Below are 21527 nucleotides of genomic sequence, written 5' to 3' on the forward strand. Positions count from 1 at the left end.
GAACAACAGTTGTTTAACAAGGCATGAATCATTGAGACAGTGGTTACACGGTTTTATAGAGCGTCACTTCTCTGGCTAACAATACCACTTGGTTCTTAAGCGATTATCTGGTACTAATCGTATTGAATAGAAAATCAGATTGGCCCTGTTGGACCAATACAGGAACAGCGTGGTGTTGTGCTGTGGGAACGGATTTGGGGCCAATTGAAAATAAAGTCCTGTTTCTCTCCACTGGTTCAGAGACCCCTAACTTAACTAACCAAAATTCTGAATTATTCAGAGTTTAGGGTATGTGTTGTAAAGAAAGTGGAGCTCAGAAAAACCAGGAAAAGAAAGGACAAGATTCATATTAAGCATTTCATTCGCTGACCCACTTTGCTCACCAGTTTCTTTATCTGTGCCTATGTAGTAGAAAAACCTACAGACATCAAGGGAATTCCCTAGCTCCAACCAGAGCAAACTTCCAAATGCAATGTGACCCCCATACATGTATATGACAAACAGTTAGGGATTTTTTTACACTTTAAGCTAATGTGCTCTACTGTTGCACCTTATATGGCTCTGCATGAAATGAATGGAAATTCACAGTCAGTGGTCCATATTAAAAGGAAACCCTTTCCTTACCGTGCATTTCTTTTAAATCAATATCCAAAAAAATTTTTCTGCACTATGTATGTATGTGTAAATGCAAGAGATGATGTTTGCATAGCATCAACTGTAAATTTGAAATGTGACCTCTTGAAGATGGTAATGCTCTCCTGATGACAAACAAAAAGGCTATTATGAAATCAGATACAAGACATTTAATTCACCCAGCCATTTTCCTTTTTCAGTTCTTTATGGCTGTTCCACCTCTTGCCAAACGATCAACCCTCATTATGAAAGAAAAAAGAAGAAGATTGTGGTGCACATTGTACCTGGACAAATCTAGAGCCATGTTCTAATGAATAGGATTGTAATTGGCCCTACAGTGCCATCCCTCTAAAAGAAGCCTTCTCACTATCCCCTCTAAGAAGGTTAACATGGTTCTGAAGTGAACAAGAGCCTTCCTAACCAGCTGCGTGTTTTGTAACAATGTTCCCATCAATCTAACAATGAAACAGGCGAAGTCTTTCTCATCGTAGTCAGGCAAGGTTGTTAAGACGTCTTAAGAATGTGCTCCCGCAATGTCAAGAAATCCGTCTGGAAGGTTTTGTTAAAAAGCATCTGCTGAAAAGACTTGCCTTGATACCAAATCCTCTGGTAATGGGCATTGTTTTATCTTTAACCAGCTTAAGGTAGTAACCTTCAGGAAACCTAGCCCAGTACCCAGGGGTATAACAGGGGGGGTTACTTGAGACTGAATAGGGGACGATGGGTGCACATGTAGGTCCAACTGTGATTTCTCCTAATCTTCTTGGAAGGAGGATGATTGTAAGACACACCCAACACGTTCTGTATTCATTCTCCTCTGCATAATCGGCTTCTCCTTCAAGAGCCTAGTACAATATTTGGGCTGCGATGTCACCTCTTGCAAGCTAAGCAGCATGAGATTTTTCGGTTCATTCACCATTATCTTCAACGTGGCTAGGCCTGTCAGTGATTTGCTGACTGACTGACATGTAAGTTTTGCAACTCCTTGGCCTGGGCATATACATGTACATAGTTGCTACACCAACTGGCACACTACATATTTCTACTTTGTGGTTCATCAAAACTCTGCTATCCATTACTTCATTGTGCAGTGGACAAACTTCAAAAAAGGCAATTGTCTTGCTTCTCTCACTACCTTGTTAATTCTGAGTTTAAAAACAAAGATTGCATCGTTTTAAAATGTAAAGTCAGTTAAGATCGGTAAATTAATTAGTAGTTTGTAAATGTTTGGAAAAAGCAATGGATCTGTGGATGTAACTTCATAAAGTGCATGGAAATATAAAACTGTGTTTTTGTCTTCCCTCTTCCTACCATTACCACGCCCCCAAAAGGGACAAGGTTACCTGCTGCTATCATTTCAAGTTTCATTTATAAATTGGGTTATGTCCATTTGTTTACCTTGAGCTACTCTCCAAAACTGGCGGAGTTTATAAGTTGCATCAGCTTTTTCACACGAAGGTCACCATCATTTTTTTTGTTGAAAAAAAACAGGGAGAGTGAGTACCATGTTTAATAATAAGCCCTAAATGATCAATTACTTGTATTCTACAGACTGACCAATGAATATGTCTGACTAGTTTTACAACCCTGCTTTCAACTGTGGTTTTTATTCAACTTCTTTGTGGTTGTAATGCATGCTTCAATTCAAACTAAAGTAGATAATGTCCATTAAAAGTCCATCCCATGCTCGTTCAAGTTTCCTTGCTCGTATTTCTTCATTCCAAAAAGACCATGTGATTGATATTTTGTGGTCTTACAACAGTAAAGAAACTCCATCACAGTTGGTAATTTCCACTTTTTTGAATAATATGGCGCTCTCCTGCTAAGACTGGATGTGTCTATTCACAGCATCATCTATTGTGGTTGTCTCAACAAGTGTCTTACATCCTTTTGAGGTTTTCTCAACCTCATCTTCAGGTGAGCTTCTTTGCATTGATGAAGCCACCACATCCTTCTTGCAGTCTTTGAAGGCTTGGCTGATAATGAGAAGCCTCCACACGAAATCCAGATTTCAGGATTAACCCTTACATAACTTAGAGGATTATCTGCATGTTGTTGCTCCAACCATTATGTCTTCATGGTTGTATCACCCCCTGTGATTGGTCCATGCATCTAAAGGCAAATACAAGATCAAATCTCATTGGGGCAGTGTCTTATGAAAATTCTCTCCCAGGGAATTCTCAAGGGTCTTACATTTTGAGGGTTCAGACATTGATCTTGGTTTAGTTTTTTGCGTTTAAAGCAACATCTGCCCACTTCACAGCTTTTGAAGAATTGTGGAGTGGTGTCGAATCATTGAAATGACAGAGAAAGACATGACAAAGGCTGAATGAAACCTAGAGACAGACATGATTTCATCCCAGTGTCATTTTAGTTGGATTGAGAGATTGAATATTATAAGATTTCAATAACAACATCTGTCCGAGTCACAGATAATATTCAAAGGAATGGGATATGCTTACACCTCTCACAAATACTGCATACTAAAACACTCTTGACTTTCAAATTTCAGACACAATTTTTTCAAAAATGGTGAGACCATTGGATTGCAGATTTTACCCCAAAAAATGTCATATCAGAGTGAAAGCTGTGAATAAGTAGAGATGGCAGTGCATCTGCCCAGAACCTTGGACTGGAAATCAAGAAAACTTTATCACATTTTGTCCAAATCACACCATACTGGTAGATCTGAACTGCATGTGACCTTTGTACATGTACATGTCAATGAATCTTTTGGTGTGTGCAGTTGATTCACATGAACATCAGCAATTTAGACTGCAAGACTGCAACAGATAAAACAATCCAGGGTAAAAAAAAAAAGTAGCACAGTAAACACAAGAAACTCACATTTAATGAGAAGCTGATGACACCTGCAGGGTCCTGTTTGATTCGCATGCAAGTGTAATTGGAGTTAGTAGGTTTAGTTCTCTGTTTTGCCTTATAAGATTGCATTCTGGTCAGCAAATATGACAAGTCAGTCGAGAAAGCTCATAAATTAATACAGCCTATTAAAAATTACTTTGGCAGTGTGTGTAAAACTGTACATAAGTGTATGGTTACAGGTTGCACAATGATTATAAATCAGCACCTTGCTCGTATGTTAGTGACACTATCAGACAGATGCAAAAAAGATGAACCGATCCTGACACGCAGATCAAATGTCCGTAAGACTACCATCTACATCTGTTGTATTGTAACTCAACCTGTTGACTGTAACATACTCTTGTAATGGACTTCAATTAATTACAATACTATCCTCCTTGCCAAGGTTTGTAAGCATGGACATGCCATTATGCATATGTAAATTAAGATGCTCAATAAATTTTTAATTGTCTTGACTATCTTGAAGCTCGCTATTGGCTAGTGTTTCAGGTGACTGTGTTGTTTTATAGATAAACATAGTGTTTCCAGTCCTTGTATCAACATATACAAAGGATTTGATTTCATTGGCTGTCAGGAAAAACATCTGGAATGGTTCCCTCCTTGCATTGCTCTTGACTCAGCATTTACAGTCATCAAACTTAAGTGATTTTTAATGAACACATCTTAGTGTGCAGTGAATATCTAACAGTTCTTGCGTTAGGACTTTTTTGGTCAAATTTTTTGGGGAATTGAAACAGTAATTGACTTCAGTAGACCATTTGTCCCCTTTACTGCATTGATAAGTAATCCAGTCAAATGTACCCGTACTATTTCTCAAAATAATCATTTGCAGTTGGCTACAGCAGTTGTATCTAATACCCAATCAAGGTTCTTGACAGCTCTATTTACCAGCCCTTTGTTCATCCAAAACGAAGCTATATAGCTATCACTTGAGAGTGCCACCACAGATTTGGTTGCTTAGCGAAGTAAACATACATTTACATGTATCATCTTTGGTCATATGTACACAAGAATATTTTAATTGATTTTATTTTATCTTGTTGTATAATTCGAATTACAAGCAGAAAAACGTAAAGCACTACCAACAATTATATAATTACAAGATTGGCTAAGTGCTGGTCTATTCCATGGGCTAATTTCACCGAGTTTCCAAGTGCCAAAATGTGCTCAGCACAAAAATGTTTGCGAGGAAACTGATCCTTTGCCAGCCAAGGTCAAACCCATTTGTCCTCTCCTACAATCCTAGTCAAATCTTGTTGGGCCCCCAGCCCCCAGACCCCCTTTCAATGTTGAGTTTATGTGCATGGTCTGTGCTGTGTCTGGACATGACAACATGTTGATGGGTGGAGTGGGGGAGGGGACTGGAGAGCATACAGCTATTGCCAAGTGTCCCAAGAATTTTATCCAGGATTGTAGTACAACTCTGAAACTGACTCCCTCTGGCAGTATTAGTGGCCACATTTCCACTGCATCCAGTATTTCAGAGAGATTGTAGAGATTAGGCCTTTAAAGCCTGTAAAGTTTAACCCAGCAAAAACTGAGACACTGAGTCCCAAATGCCATGCTATTTATTGCTGGTGCTTTGTTCTCTGCAAATTTTTGCCAACTATGTACCTTGTAATGTCACTAAGAGACATCAATTTTTCTTCTGGACAGCTCCATGAACCTTGGCCTTCGCCATCTCGAGTAACCTGACTTCTCTCAGTCTTACTCCCCACAGAGTATCAAGTGCAACAAGCGTTAATTACAAATGTTATTTTTGATCTGCCGCCTCTTTCCAATCAGGCTTCTGTTATAATGAGTAGATAAATCATGACAGGTAGCCTTGCTGAGATGAATGGCTGGCTGGTCCAGCAGACAGATTACAAGCCGTCATTGGGGTGGTGGTACATCTGTACATGCCTCAGTAGGATTGCTACAGTGGGGAAGACTGTTAAAAATCGAAGCCAAGTTGTAACAATTTGCCAGGTGCTCCTAAAATGTTTGCTACCTGTGTATACACAGCATTTGTTGTTTATGTTCCCAACATAGCATGACTCCTTCGTACATGTTCCTTATAACTCGGTATCAAGATTACAATTAACAATAAATGCTGTTCTAATCAATGCAAATGGGTCATTCACATGTGTCTTCTGACATTTGGTTCATGTATGTGTTGATTGCGCAACATAGGTATCCCATGAATGGAATGACCTTCATGTTCACATCTAGATATCACAAGTAAAATTAGAACAGACAAAAAAAAAGGAATGTAAAATAATAAAAGATTCTTTTAATGTTAAATGAACATTCTTTTAAAAATTTGTTTTAAAGAGCACTTCCAAATGAAATATGTTCTTTCTGAATTTTACCTGTTTAAATAAATATGGAAGTGTCCAAACTGAGTGCAGTAACGTTTGTTTTACAACCTACTCAAATACTTTTAAAATGGATTTTTTTCTGTGCGTGTCAAGACGCGAATTCTGAAAAAACATAAATGTCAGCCATTTGTTTATACGATGTCATTGAGGAGAAAACAGAAATGAGGAGAAACCCAAAGAGGCACAAGCACGAGCTACATGCACACACACAGGACCTACCATGATTTGCTTCACACAGGGAGGGAACAGCAGGAAAGGAGCTTAGTCTGGTATCCATGAATTGATAATCCGCAGTGAGGATTTATTTATAGATATTAGATAGGACAGCTTTTCAATCATAACGCAAGTCGACCCCCACGCTTATTTAGTGAAGCAGTATACACAGGAATAATGCATCATGGCATCCTGTGTGTACATACAGTACATTCCAGTCACTAAGTCACATGCTTCCCGAGATCCATGCACGTCTGGATCGGAAATTAAACAGAATCTGACAGTAGTTGGGAAGATTTAAGCGAGTATTCAGAGGAACTTAATGACGAAGAGTGAGACGAGTCAGCAAGTGGTGACAACTCGCAGGACACCCAGTCAGACAACGAAGGGAACACCAAGGAATCAATCATTCATGGTGAGGAGCCTTACTGCCTTGAGCCTGAGGTCCCCGTCGTGGTGGACAATGTGGCACATGGCGTAAATTCTGCCCAGACAGTATACAGTTTATTTTTTCATAAACAAAGTGCTATGAGGCCTTTGAAGAAACCATTTCTCAATACAGTGATAATAGAGTAATCCATCCTATCCTGGCCCTTTCTCTTCTCCGAAATGCTTCTTCAGACATGCCGGATCGCTGCCGTGTCAAACTCGGAGTCAGAACATTTTTGACAGGGTAGGGAGACTTCAACGCCAAGACAGAGCCTTCTTCAGTCAAACTGGGATTTCAAACCCAACTTAGTCTGCAGTATAGTTGCTTCATCAGCAAAATTTTCTGCAAAATGCTCACCGCACATCAGAGACCACTTGGTCAACTTGAAATCTGACCGCGTGTGATGTGGTTGACAAAGTGGAACCCACTTTCAGCGTGTCTTCAAATCCCTCTTTGGAAACCTCAGAAAATTAACTTTGGGATTTTAAGGCAATGCTGAGAACATCCACTGACCACTCAGGATTTTTGCATGTTCATTATTTCGAACAATCCATCAAAACACGAAATAATGTCAGGAAAATAGCTAAGTGCATGCATATTTCTTACTTACACGTCCACATACACTGCGCACACACACACTGCTTGAACAGTACCGAGTAACACAATGACATTAAGGGGTCAGAAACAATACATCTGCATACATTAAACATGAATGTGGTTTTTGCAAAAGATGAAGCTGAATCATTTTGCGAACATCAAATTCAGCTTTGATTTTAGTACACTAAAAGAAACCTCATGCCATAAAATAGTTTTCTGACGGTATGGCAGGTGTATAATCTGTTATAAAATGAACCAAACACAAAACTTCAACTTCGTTAGAGGTGCTGTTTAAAATATGATTTGTTTGTTCAATGCAGAAGTACATGTAGCTGTGTGTAAGGGTACAAACACACTCAGCTTTTTAAAATAATTCATATTTAAAAAATGAAACCTGTGAAATATCTCGACTAAAATGAAGTAAAATAATATTTCAAATGATTGTTCAAATGTGTATAAAAATTTACTTTTTAAAGTTTACACAAAGGCTTAAATGATTAATTATCCTTTTTGGGAAAAGAAGTAAAATTGAAGAGTGGGAATGGCTAGAATGTGTTATCTATTTAAAGTTACATGTACTGAAAGTACTTTCCCCTTACCTGACAGTTGTCATAATGTATGCTTCGCTATCTAAGCTAACTAGGAAACATGTTAAAGAACTCCATGGTAATATAGTGTAAAATACATCATTCTTCCTTTTGTTGAAATGTCGCTTTACTGGTAGTCTAAAAAGAAACCTCGGATATTTTGGTTGAATTAACCCTTTTACATACTCAGAGTTGTGTATGTCCTGGGCATGATTTTTTTTAAGTATTTCAATTCAGTTTGTCTGAAAAGAGATGCTGTAAACATTGGAATGTATATAGTTTGTCCTTGCTAGGGTGGTGATTGGCTCTTTGCTACAAGAAATTCATTTTAACATTTACAGTAACCATATATAGCAGTCAGTCTCTGATTGAAATATTGAGTTATTTTCCCATTTTTTTTCCTCCGTGTACTACCCTTATAATTTTCCATTTGACATCTGCAAACCTTTCATAACAAATTTTAATGTAAATATTCAAATCCTGCCCTATGCCAATTGAACGTACACTGTGCACCATTAACCGTACTCCACTGTCAATCAACCATTATCTTGTGCTTTCATATTGAGTTATGACACCCCATAAAAGACCATCATTGAGAGCTGTTGACAGGATTTTCCCCTCACCACCAGAGTCATCCAAGTATCATGAGTATGCATACGTTCGCTGTCCCTTCTACGACTGGTGCACGGGGAATAACAAGTTTGTCTCTCTGCATGTGTTTTAGTTAATATCTTCACCGCTGGTGATGCATAGCGGAAAGACCTAATCCAACCTCATTCCATTTGCTCTTATTGCTGAGCCTCCAGAATTCTCAATGGGGTCCCCCCTAGCTGGTCCTCAATAAGAAATTCCCTCATTACTTCCTGATGTTCAAATTGGTTTCCTTAGCCTCATCTCCCACAGTATCATGGACGCCCTGGGCGGGTTTTTCTGATATCGCCGCAGCTCCACAGGGAGAAATTTTGCTGGGAAGTATATTTACGATTTCTCTTGTTCACCTAATCAATCTGACAAGGGGTCCATAAGGGAATCTGTGGGATTTTAAATCAAAACATGAGCTTGGAGCTGCGGCATGTGCTGGGAATACTGCTGTGGCCTACCCAGTCAGGACTCACTCGTAGTTTATTGCCAGCACACTTGGCCGCCCTCGCCTTCATCGCCTCAGCATTTAGGTGGCCATCCGTGATATTTGCCATCCACTCCGATGTTTTGCTAAGAATCTGATCGAGACAGAGTCCATGGAGCCCTGCTAATAAACCATTCAGTATGTGACTTTGGCTTGTGATTGCTTGCTGTGTGGACAAGACTGTCAAAGTAATGAAAGCTAGGGGGATACCTAGGTGACCACCTGTCCTCAAATTAAACAGCGTGTTTAATAAGCTGATGACATCAAGAACAGTGCAAGTCCAATTTTATATCAACTCCTCTGATTGTCTCCTGACCCATTTGATTCACTGATCTCAAAAGTCATCCCCCCCTCACAAAGAGATCTTTGATATTCTCCGCTTGTTTAACATTCTGTTTGTTTCTTCTTTCATCAGGCTGCCACTGTCTCTAAAGGCTAAAATTGACTTGTCTCTTCCTACCCTGTGTGTGAGTGACTGTGAATGTTCACATTTTACACTTCCGTGTTTAAATCTCTCATTGCATGTTTTTCAATTGCACCAGTTGTATATTGTCATTTTTGTGACTGTTGATCGATGAAATTTTATCCAGGTGTAAAGACAGGATCTAGCATATTTGCTTTACTTCAACCTTTGAGATATACCAATGTTGAAACGTCTATTGTCTGAAACTTTTGTTATCATCCACGTTTTCTGTATGACCACAGTTTTCCTTGAATTTTGCATCATTTGACCTGTGCTTGTATTATTCAGCCTGGTCTGTTCTGCAGAATATCTTTAACATTAACTGGAGGTTATATTGGAAGGTTCTTTGAGGTTTTGTTCATGTATTAGAGGGCTACTTGGTAGCTTGTACAGGTGTCCTCATTCAGTTGTTTGCCCGTTATTTCAGGGAGAAATTAGGGTTGTGTGAGTGGGACCTTCTTCTTTCTCTTTTTGTATTGTTCCAATCCATCTGTTGTTCATGTCTGATGAGAAATACAAATTCATGTAAAGGCCAGTGACTTCCACCTTGTGCAGGTATCTGAGAGTCCATTGGCTGCCTTGCAGTCAGTAGTCTGTTTGCACTTTACACATTCCATGGTGTGATGTTAGCATCAATATTTCATATATAATTCCTACCTGCTGCTGATTGTATCCAGGTTTGTTATTAGGAAGGTCTCATTGCCAAGCATGTTGTTCGCAGGTTGGAACTACACAACTTCAATTTGATCATCATTGAAACTAGACCAGAGATAAGCATAAATAACTATTAGGCTTACCAGGGTCATTAAGTGTTCCTCAATTTCAACTATTCCGTCACTTCATATAATGACACATATCACAAATTCAGACAGATTTCTAAAACCAAACAAAATGAAGTTATGACGTACATGTACATGTTGGTAATAGAGTGAATGCATCAAATTAACTGATAAATTTAATAAATGCTTGATTAGTCTGTGGTTGTGGAAGAACATTGCAGATGTAGGTAGAATAATATTAAACTAACAAATTTATAACTATCCAGAGAAAGTCATTGTTACCAAAATAAAATAAATGGAACATCCATAATATCAAACAATGTTTGCTACTCCCACACATCCTATTCAGTTGGTCTTTTTTTTACTTTCTCTAGGAACTCCTCAATCTAATAAAAAAAACCACTGTCAGGCATGTTCTTCAACCCAATAAATCATTGTGTTTTACAAATGAGAGAAATCCCCCTCCGATATTGAACATTTCCCCTCCAATTGAATGCTTTTTGTTCTGGATTAAGCACTACCGACGTCATTATAAATTGTGACTGAAATAAAAGAACAAGATATCTCTCCTTCCTGCTCCAGTGGGTCCACATTGTTATCAGCAGTTTTGGGGGGCCATAGTTCCTTCCCGATGTCATTAATCAAATGCATTGTTCTCTTGTCTTCTGATTGGGTTTTGCTTTAATAGATGTGTGGATAGATTGCACTTGTCAACATAATTACAAGGAGGTTTTCATGACCAATTGTTGAACTCAATGGTCATTATTTATGAATGAGTAAAAGTACATTTGGTGAATGTCCTGTCAGGTTTTTCTCTTCTTACTCCTTGTCAGTGAATGCTATGAGGATTAAGTTATCAAAAAAAAAACACTGCTTTGCCCCTTCAAAAGAAAAAATCAATCAATTTCTTGTTGCAGCTCGAAAATTCTTTGTTCATAATTTTTACATTTGTTTGTGTAACAATGATTCGGCCAAATTGATATATGTCTGTAAGAATATGAAGTTAAAAGATGTGCAAAGCAAATTAATCACATTCTTGAAGTGGTTTAACTAAAAACAATAACATTTCTAAAGATTCCAATTTGTTTTGTGTGTATTGGCATGGAGTAGCCATGTGTAGTAATTAAATAAAGTACCATGTCATATTTCAAAAACTCACTAAAGTACAAGATATATCCCTGTCTGACCTGAGTCAAATGTAAAATATGTTAGTATTTTGCCTCAAGTGTTTGCCTGACCCTGCCATGAAGCACAGCTAAATGGAGATGATCTGGTAACAGGTTACATTACACAATACATGTCAACCCATTTTACCCCTATTTCTCCCTTCCTCATTCATGTACCCCCCTTCCCTACTCCACAGGTACCACCTCTGACATTAAGCACAATCATCCCTCTGATTACTCCATTCAGCCCCCAGGCTATCTTCACAGCAATCACCAATCCTCCTCCCTGATTCCACTATTCCTCATCAACCTGTTCCTACCTCCATTCAGACCAATGCAGCCAATTTGGCTTCCATCCATTCCTGTCTGACTGAACCTGTCATTTTACGAGTGGACAAGATCATTACGCTGATTGGGTTTTGGTAAAATACTAGTTTTACACTTGGATTATGAGCCTATTGATCATCGCACAGATGAGGAGGAGCAGAGTGGGTTTAGTCTGTTCCTGCTGCAGATTTTTTGTTGACACTTTATTGGTAGTTATTCCTGTTATTATTCTTTCATTCTGACACAGAATTCGCTGCATTCAACATGCTTACCATCTGTCTTTCTAGTAATGGTTGATGGGCTGGGGGGGTAGTAGCCACCGCTTGAGGAAAACAAAATCCTTGACAAAGAAAATAATGAAATTGGCAGTGTCACTTCTAACTTTTGTCCTGGCAGTATGAATGAGCGGCCTAATATGCATTTGTTGATGCTAACTGTGCTTGACTGGCACCTAGGCTCATTTAACACCTGTATGGTCATTCAATATGTTCAATTCAGTAGACCCACCCTGCAGTCTGATGCATTGAACAACCTGTTTTATCAGTGTGGCAATGTTCAAATAAAACAGGAGTGAATTTAGCTTGTTATCAGATATTTTACAAAATGATGGATGATGGTTGTTACTCAGTTTGAAAGAGGCATCTAATGAAGTACTAAATTAACTTGATGCCTGAAATGACAGGTTTCATTTGTGTCCTCTGTTCAATAATTTGTTCATGCACCTGCTGACAAGAATTGAAGCAGGCTTAAACGGTACATTTTCTCCTGCCCATATACCTGTCCCCTAGCACTTGCCCACCTATTCTTAGTGATAGCCTCTGAGCACACTTCTCCTGTATTCAGATACCACTTCTGGGATCTATGTTATAAGTTCCACCCAAACTGAGGATGTGACCTAGATTCACCACCAATCTGCTCTTAGTCCTTCCTCATTATATCCCCACCCACAGACAGTAGCAGCTCATCTTCCAGGGGCAGATCCAGGAATTTTTCCGGGGGAGGGGGTGTTCAGGATGGAGTTTTTTTTTAATGTCTCTTTTTTTGCGGACAAGCATAAATGAAAATGAACCATTACATGACATATATTGTTCACAATGATATTGATGCACTTACTTAGTTATGTCCTATTATTTTCCCCATTTTGTACCCTTTTGGGAGGCAGGGTTTCAGAGTGGGGGGGCGGATCCGCACCTGTCTTCATATGTTGTAATACCTCTGACTTCAATTAGCATTTACTAATCCCACCCAAATTAAAGGCATGGTCCAGTCTTCCATATCTTTTCCATGTCACTTTTACCTTCCTTCATTTGGCTCAGTATACAGTCTACTGTCTCACTAAATCTTGCAAGGCATGGTCCAGTCTTCCATATTCAAACACTCCAGTGTTGTAGTCGAGTACTTTTGGAGTACCAAGTTCTGTGCCAAACATTGAACTAGTTAGGAGGGAACAAAGCTGAATTACATGGGCATTTGAAGGTACATGTACATGCACAAGGGTAAGATTACAAAGTAGACTAATGGCTTCAGATTATTACTAAAGGAATAAATATGCGCTTGGCTGGTCTTAAATGCACATTTAAGACGAGCTCAGGAGAATGGTTGCAACTAATGCCCGAGCCACTGGTGAGGGCATTATCGGCATTCAGTGTAACGAACGTCTAACTAACATTCAAGACCAGCCAAGCACATATTTATTCCCATTCATAAATATCTTTTTAGTCAGAGAATCAAAAAAGTGAATATATGATGGATTTCCAGCGATTTTGCCCAGGAATTTACTTTCATTTTCCCAAACTCCCCCTATCCATTTTATGGAAAATGCCTTGTTCAAATTGACCAATTGGCATACTCGTGGTGAGTCGCTTGCACAACGGCTGTTGACCAATCAGAATCGATTAAGCTGTCTTGTATTCAGGTGCCAGCACTTGATTAACGCAGCGGGCATTATCACTTCTCAGCGGGCATTATCAAATGTTATTTCACTGTCAATTTGCACGTTGTTGAAAAGGGAGACTGTCTGAGGTATTCATGAATGTTTAACAGAAATTAAGTTTTTAGGATAAAAGTAATTGAAAAGTACTTTTCTTCTTAAACTTAAATATTTAAACTGGGAGTGCCTGAAGTCTTAAATTTACATGTAGTTTGTAATCTTACCTGTGCTTTTACCATCAAATTCCTATGTACTCCAGCTTTATTCCTTCTTACTCAGTTCAATATTTGGCAGAGAACCTTGGTGCTCAAAAAGTATTCCACTATAACACTGCTAACACTCCCCGCTTCCTTATCAGTTTGCCTTCCTTTAGCCTCGCCCAAGTTCAAGATGATTCAGATGCTTCCCAAGTCACTGCCTTTCATCACTTTCTGATCCATTTTCATGTCTAATAATGGCTTCTCATCTGCTGTCTTGTAACACTTCAAGTCTGTGCATCATGAAATCATCACCTGGGGCTTCAGTGTGTCTTCACAGCTTTTTGAATGAATGACTGTATGTGCGAACTACACTGTGCTGGTGAGATTCAAGTCTCACATCTTTGGGTGGGGTTCAAGTTTAGGAAGGCACTAGTTGTAAAGGATTGTTTTTACAAAATTGCTTCTTTTCACCAATTATCTATCCAAAAAAATCAGCATTGTTAGGAATTTGTTAGATTTCTTCACAGGTGTTGGAAGCAGGGGGCATGACCCCCACTTTTTGTAGGAGCCATAATGGGATGGGGCTTAATAGATCAACCTATTAATGGCCGATGCTTGATGGTCTCACAACTGCCCCCTCCCCTTTGAAAATCAAAAATTCTGTTGCCGTTGGATCACTTAGGTGTTTACTGTTTGTACCCAAAAAATGTGCTGAATTTATTTCCTTTTTACGTGTAATGTATATACATACATATACATAGAAAATTTAAAGTAAGGGTTTTCCCATTAATTTATATATTTCATAACGAAATACGGAAGAGACTTATTGATGTTTTGAATCTGTGCAGATAATTTTTCCTTTCTACTTTTATAACCTCTGGCCATAATTTGTCATGGAAACTGTTCAGGTGGCTTGTGAGTGTCATTCCTTAATTGAAGACGTTTCCTGTCAAGGAACCCTGATAGGCAATGCTAGTCAGTGTCTTCATAGTTAATAGTTTTTCAGCTTATACACACCCCATTTCTCAATCGAACCAATCACCAAATTTGTTGCTGAGATGTGATCGTCACTCCTTCCAATCTGAAACGGAGCAGCAACGGATACCAAGACACTTAATATAGCCGCTGCCACATCCCCCGTGCCCTGTGTGCAAATTTATTCCCCAACACCCATCCGATAAAAATGACCCCAACATGCGACAGTAAAACTAGCTGAATTCGAAACAACACCCTGCCATGGTGCCATGATATCGATACATGTTAAAACAAATTTACCCTGAGCAGTAGATTGTTGGACGACTCATCTCTGGCAACTGTTAAAGCATGGATTGTTCGGATCCACCCACCGGCGTTATAAACCGTGCTAGGCAAACTCTTTGGTGCAGCCCCCTAGTTGTGAAAACTAGCCCCCAAGGTTGTCCCAGGAGAGAACGATGATTGATTGTGGAGCCACTTTCACAAAAGGAACCGACACTGCAGATGTGCCGTCAAACTCAGTATAATAACTTGGGTGTCAGGTTGAGTTGAGTGGAGAATGCTAACAATCATGGAGATGTACTTGGCATTTAGGAAGCCTTTTCATTTCAACTCCAGCATTTCAAATTTAGTTATTATTCTGTTTAATAAGTACATGTATTATCCAACAGGAGGTTTTGTGAATCAAAGAACTTCATCTGTGACCTTCATTTCAATTTCAAGAAACATTTGTTAGTTTCTCAAGTATTGCATTCAAAATGCAACCAAATTCCATTATTTATGAAAAAAATGAATCATTATTGTAGTACACATACTTTAGCAGTTTTCTGTACTTCCATTTGCACTCACCAAATCAAGACTTGTATCCAAAACTGCCCAACTGCAGCCTTGGAATATCACCTGATACTTTTCCTCCTCTCATGAGAGTACATTGTAAAGTCTACCGAGATATGTGACTTTCTACACTGTTGTCCCATCATCCCTTATTGGGAATATTTACTATATTTGTATTCTCACTTTACTCTTGTGTAAAGCTTTCAACAACTGTTGTCAGTGTAGACATTGGTCTTTGAATTTTGTAGTGTTTCCATTTTGCCCAAAATGCCATTTGAAACGGATGATCCCTGAATTGATGTAAAGTTACTGTATCATAGTGCATGCCAACCCAGTCTTGAATGTTATGGCTTGATTGCTCCAAACCATCCTGTTATGAAGGATTCAACAACAGTTGTGAATGCTTGCGTGTAGAGTCTTCATCCCTGTATCCTCTTGGGATCGTCTTCTCTTACCATCTGCCTCCCATCCTTCCTCCTCTCTGTCTCCCCCCCCTGCCTCCTCATCAGTATGCCGATGGGATGCAATCCTCATTGCTGATTCCTTCAGCATCCCTGTCCATGCTGTGATCATCTGTGAGACTTGGCTAGGGAGCTACTGGTCAGGTGGACTAGATAGGAGAGGCTGTGATAGGAATACTGATGGTACTGAGAGTTAGCACAGGGCAAGCGATGTTTACACCTCCGATAAGATTCCAATGAAGTGAAGATTTGTGCTTTGAGCCTTCAGGCTTAATCTTAAAGAGATCATCACTGATGATTTGTTGATGATAATTACATCAGGTTAGCTAGGACTCGCTTCGCACACTCATATCATGTAATTGACATTTGGTCTGGTTTCCCAAAAACATGTGGTGTGTTTGTTTCTGGATTGTCAGCTTTGCCTCAGCTTGCTACCTTGTACAAAGATTAGAAAGCATTTGCCAATGCATGATACAGCCTTATGGGCAATTGGCTGGAATCTAAGTGTGTCTGTCACAATTTTTACATCCCTGCAAAAAGTCGAAAAGCATAATCAGAGGCTCAACCTCAGTTATTCATCCCTCAACAAATCATCCCTCAACAAAATGGCTTAACCCTATCATTTATATTCTTTCAGCCAGGCTAGGACAATTTCTTGACATGTTTTTTTAGTATCCCTGATGCTGTTCACAATCGCAAATAAAATTTCCTTCACTTGTGCTTTACACCAAGAAGTCACAAAGACAAAACATAGAAAAAAATTGGAAATGTGGACTAACAAAAAATATTTACAGAATTCTGAATTATTCTTAAATGTTGATTTTGGGGACATTTTGTAGATTTGACAATTGAAATTAGATTATTAAACAGTTGGTCCAGATACTAGAGCTTGGCCTCATTTCAAGTTTTGGTTTTACTTTTCAGGGCCCCAGATTAAAATTAGTCTTCTGTCCTACCTCTTTCCTTTTTTTTCCTGTCCCAATGTAGATTCATTCCAGCTAAGTGCTAATTCCTGATCGGATTAACGACTCCTCAATTACTGTCTAGGGTTCACCTTGCATGTCCACTGATGACAATTAAATATTTGCAGAGAGGGAATTGAGTTATTACTAATTCATTGAGCATGTGGGAGCCCTGGCACTTTGGTGTCGTACATCACCGGATCCAGCCTCTTCCATTCCCTGCTTGCAGCCACTCCAAAACCATTTTTCAAACTCTCTGTCAGGATGGCTCAGTTGCCCAATTAACCAGGAGACCAGATGAACTCACAGTGTAGTTCCTTGAACTGTATTTTGTGCTCATAACCTGTCATGCCTTGGTAGGTCAAAAATCACTGACCTTTAGAAGAAATCGTGGGAAATGTTAGTCCCATCAGCTTATGGATATGGATGTGAGCAAGTGGTTGCTTTGAATCTCATTGGTTGGGAGTGGTTACTTTAAATCTCATTGGTTGGGATTGCTCAACTTAAGTGCTATGATTGGCCCTAAGAATCTCTGCACTCCTTTAATCAAATATCACCACAGTGCCTATTATGATCAATAATGCATTCAAAGAGATGACTGGTTTGAAAACCTGAGTGGTTGCAATAGTGGATACAGCACTTAAAAAGTCAAAGGAGCATCATGATCTGCAACACTTTTGCAGTCTTTAGTTTTGATTGTAGAAGTTCAAATCCTACAGATGTCATTTCAGGGTCATGATGGTCTCTTAGAGCAGGTAAGTATTGCAATCAGGAACGTTCATTTAATCATTCATTTTCATTTGGTTTTGTTCTTCTGTTTGTAGTCTCTCTAAGCGAAATGCATTTGTTGAAGACTCTATCACAAAAGATGACTGTCAGCGTTTTCTGGACTCACTCCTCTTCAAAATGGGCACAAGTTTGGAGCAGCTAACCTTATGGGTGGGGGAAACATTCAGCCATGATGGTACCTCTTGATGAGGTTTGTTTCCCTTTTACTCCATTTTGTTTTAGTCCTAAAGCCTCCCCCTACTTTCTCAGTACCTAACTTATTTCCCCTTTTTGTAACTTGAACATTCCCACAGAACAGGGGAAAAAGCTTTCTTTCCAGAGCAATACATTTTTTCAGTAAAGTTTTAGATGCAGAATGAGACTGATGTCTTAAATGGAACCTGACCACGATGCACAATGAAATCAGAGAAAAATGATTAACCCTAACAGTCCTCAATCCTCCAACAGGTGAAGGATTGAGGACTGTTAGGGTTAAACCAACTTACACTCTGATTTAGCCCACCACACAAACTAACTTAAGCCTCATAGAGGTCTTTACATATATTTATCACAAGCACAAAATTTGAGGCACACAATAGACCGATTGTGTCCACAAAGTCCTGTGACCTACATTGGTATCAAACATCAGCCAACATAGCATTCCTCCCATAACAAGTGTGTCATAAGTGTCATTTACCAAAATAATGCTTACGGTAGGCATAGTACTCAGTCTACTGATGTGCTGAGCACTATACTGAAAATTGGCTTTATTTTTGGTAAACAACACATATGACACACTTTGCTATGGAAGGATGCCATATTTGTTGATGTTTGATACCCACTATAGGTCATGTGACTTAGCTGGTGCAATCGGTCTAAAACCCAAAACCTTCAGAACAGCTCTCCTGACTTCATTTTTCTCTTAGCCAGGACTAAATCTGCTGCAGCCAATCAGAACTGTGAACAGCAGATGGAGTTTGTTCTTACTGATTCATTGCTCTCATCTCATCAATAAATTAAGTCTACTATTCAGTATTAAGACATCAGCGTTAATATTACATTGACATTATTAACGATGTGACATCATCTGTTGTCTGTGCTTCTCTTCCCATATTTCCATATATTCATCAGGCCAGCATCCTGTACTTTTGTCTGGATTGATAATGCCCCGATTCACTTGATATTTTTGTTCTCCACTATTTGTCCTGCTTTCTTCAGGCTGGTAAATGTGTTGCATGCTGTTGTTATTGACCAGATTTTTTTTGGGTTGTTTTGTCTGTTTGTCCCATCTTTTTGCATTGTGCCTGTCTTTTTATTATATCTGATTGAATCAGTCCAGATGCAAATCCGCAGACAAAAAAAGTAAAAAATGGGGAGAATAATAAACCATAACTAAAGTAAGCGCACCAATACCATTGTAAACAATGTATATTGTTTCATCATTGTTTTTGCTTGTCTACAAAAATGAGACATTAAAAAATTGTCCGGCCTGACTCTCCTCCCCCAGAAAAATTCCTGGATCCCCCCTGTAGTCATGTCTATCACATCCATTTCATTTTGCATGTGCTAGGTTACTAGCCCCTTTATTTTCAACCTCTCTTCACACCCTGTTCATCCTGTCTTTGCCCATCTCAGTTATTTCATGTCCACTCTCCTCAACTCTTAATCCCCTCCGTTTCCAACCTCATTCCAGCCAGCCAAGCCCCACTGCATCACAATGTGCTTGTACTTGTATTACCATGTTTGTCTGTATGTTTGTCACTGTGTCTGCATGTATTTTGTGTCTCTTCTCCTTACCCCATGGTTCCCTCTGTTTCCAACCTCAGTCCACCCAGCCAAGCCCCTCTGCATCACAATGTGCTTGTGCTTGTACTTGTATTACCATGTTTGTCTGTATGTTTGTCACTGTGTCTGCATGTATTTTGTGTCTCTTCTCCTTACCCCATGGTTCCCTCTGTTTCCAACCTCAGTCCACCCAGCCAAGCCCCTCTGCATCACAATGTGCTTGTGCTTGTACTTGTATTACCATGTTTGTCTGTATGTTTGTCACTGTGTCTGCATGTATTTTGTGTCTCTTCTCCTTACCCCATGGTTCCCTCTGTTTCCAACCTCAGTCCACCCAGCCAAGCCCCTCATTGATTGATGATGTGCTTGTATCTCCCATCCCCCTGTGCCACTCGTTGGTGGACGTGATTATGATATTATGATTCTGTCTTGACACCTTGCCGGCAGGTTTGGCCGCGGCTCGGCAGCTGACGATGAAACTGCATCTGTGTCATTCCTTCTTCCCCATCAGAAGATAGGAGGACACAGGCAGTGTGGCAGATATCACTTGGGATTTCTCCAGGTGCTGGCTTGTCCTCTTCATATTCTCTTCATTAAATGCTTTCTTTGAACCAGATGGACTGAGTTAAATATTCACTTCAACCCGAGAGCCCTAGGCTTTGGACTTGGATACATAGCTAAACTATCTCATTTGATGGGTTCATCCCTGTTTCTTTATACAGCAATTATGTGGTCATCTCAAGCATATAAATTCCAGCTTTTGGTATCGGTTTGGGGAGAGTGTTGGTTATTGGGCATGAAAAGTATTTTTTAAAGGTATTTGCATAAACCCTTCAAATTGCATTCATATACCACAACCATTTCTAATTCGATATGTTTTATTCTGTCTCACTAGAATTTATGTTGTTCTAGCATAAACCTGTAAATTGTGTAAACAAAAGAATCTGTTTTTAAGTTGTTCATTATTCTGTTCAGGATTGTTATTTTATTCACAGACTGTAGAAGTAAGTTGCGTTTTGGGCTTGTCAAAAAGTATTAATACCCATCGCCTTAATGATGCGGCTTTTAGTTTCAAAACAGTGTACCTTGGAAGAAGTCATAGCCATTGGATTTTAAAACAACAAATATTTTAAAGGATCCATTAATTATTGTACACTACAGTGCACATTTTATAAACATGCATGGTGTGTTGGTGCACCTGCACGTCTGTGTTTGGGATGTGGCAAATTCTCTCCTTTGGATTAATAAATGTTACCTGTATTGTGCTTCCCATCAAGATTTTTTACTTTGTGTTGTGACCTTCGCCTTCACCTTGGCAGAATTCCCTTATTTTACCGAACATGTTCCTTCTTTCATTGTCGTGTGACCTTTTTTGTCATCCCTTAATTAATGCAGTTTGTGTACTTTTAATCAGACCTCGCCTCCAGTCTAAGTTATCCACTCTACATGTGTCATACAAAGGGGTCATACCAATCATACACTACCACCTAACAAGGAAGATTTGTATCTTCAGATTGGTTCTCGACTTTTGACATTTCTAGACAACTCTCCCTTTTAAAAAGCAATCCATCAACTTGTCATCCAGTATAGTAACCCCCCTCCCCGACAAAAAGTCCATACAATATCTTCTCCCTCTTGTTATCTGCTTCTCGGGACCTTGTTTAAGACGTTATAAAAATACCGGACTGGTCTAGATTGAATAGGATGAGAAAAAGCCTCAGATTTACGAAAGCAGTTCCTTGGTTTTCTACTTAGATCCAACCTTCACTTGTCCATTATCAAATTCCCTTGGTAAGTCTCTTAAACCTCTCTGTCAACAACATGTCCATATCGGTACTCTGACCAGGCATGATGTTATGCTGATTTCCCGTATTTGATTTGTTTTGGTGTTTAAAATGCACGCAGTTCCGTTGTTTGATGTACGGTCTGAAAATTCCTGAGATGGAACTTCCATGTGTATTGAGAATCCACGCATTCAGCCTATTGTGATTGTTATTAATGAATTGTAATGAACAAACAGAGGTCTGAGAAAAATGCCATCTTATGGG

General features: G+C 39.2%; 1 protein-coding gene across 2 annotated transcripts in view; it reads left to right on the forward strand.

Annotated features, from left to right (window-relative positions):
• Positions 1-20755, forward strand: part of LOC147797521 (putative RNA polymerase II subunit B1 CTD phosphatase RPAP2) — a 37992-nt gene extending 17237 nt beyond the window's left edge. For both annotated transcript variants that reach the window (XM_087143095.1, XM_087143094.1), the window contains 2 exons: positions 17751-17905; positions 19927-20755. In XM_087143095.1, the coding sequence (XP_086999221.1) occupies positions 17751-17901 (151 nt within the window). In that variant the 3' untranslated portion in view covers positions 17902-17905; positions 19927-20755. The remainder of the gene's footprint in view (positions 1-17750; positions 17906-19926) is intronic.
• The last annotated feature ends 772 nt before the right edge of the window (positions 20756-21527 follow it).

Source organism: Acanthaster planci, linkage group LG11 (genome assembly GCF_054643075.1).
Source record: "Acanthaster planci isolate LZ-2023a linkage group LG11, COTS_SCS, whole genome shotgun sequence".
NCBI lineage: Eukaryota > Metazoa > Echinodermata > Asteroidea > Valvatida > Acanthasteridae > Acanthaster > Acanthaster planci.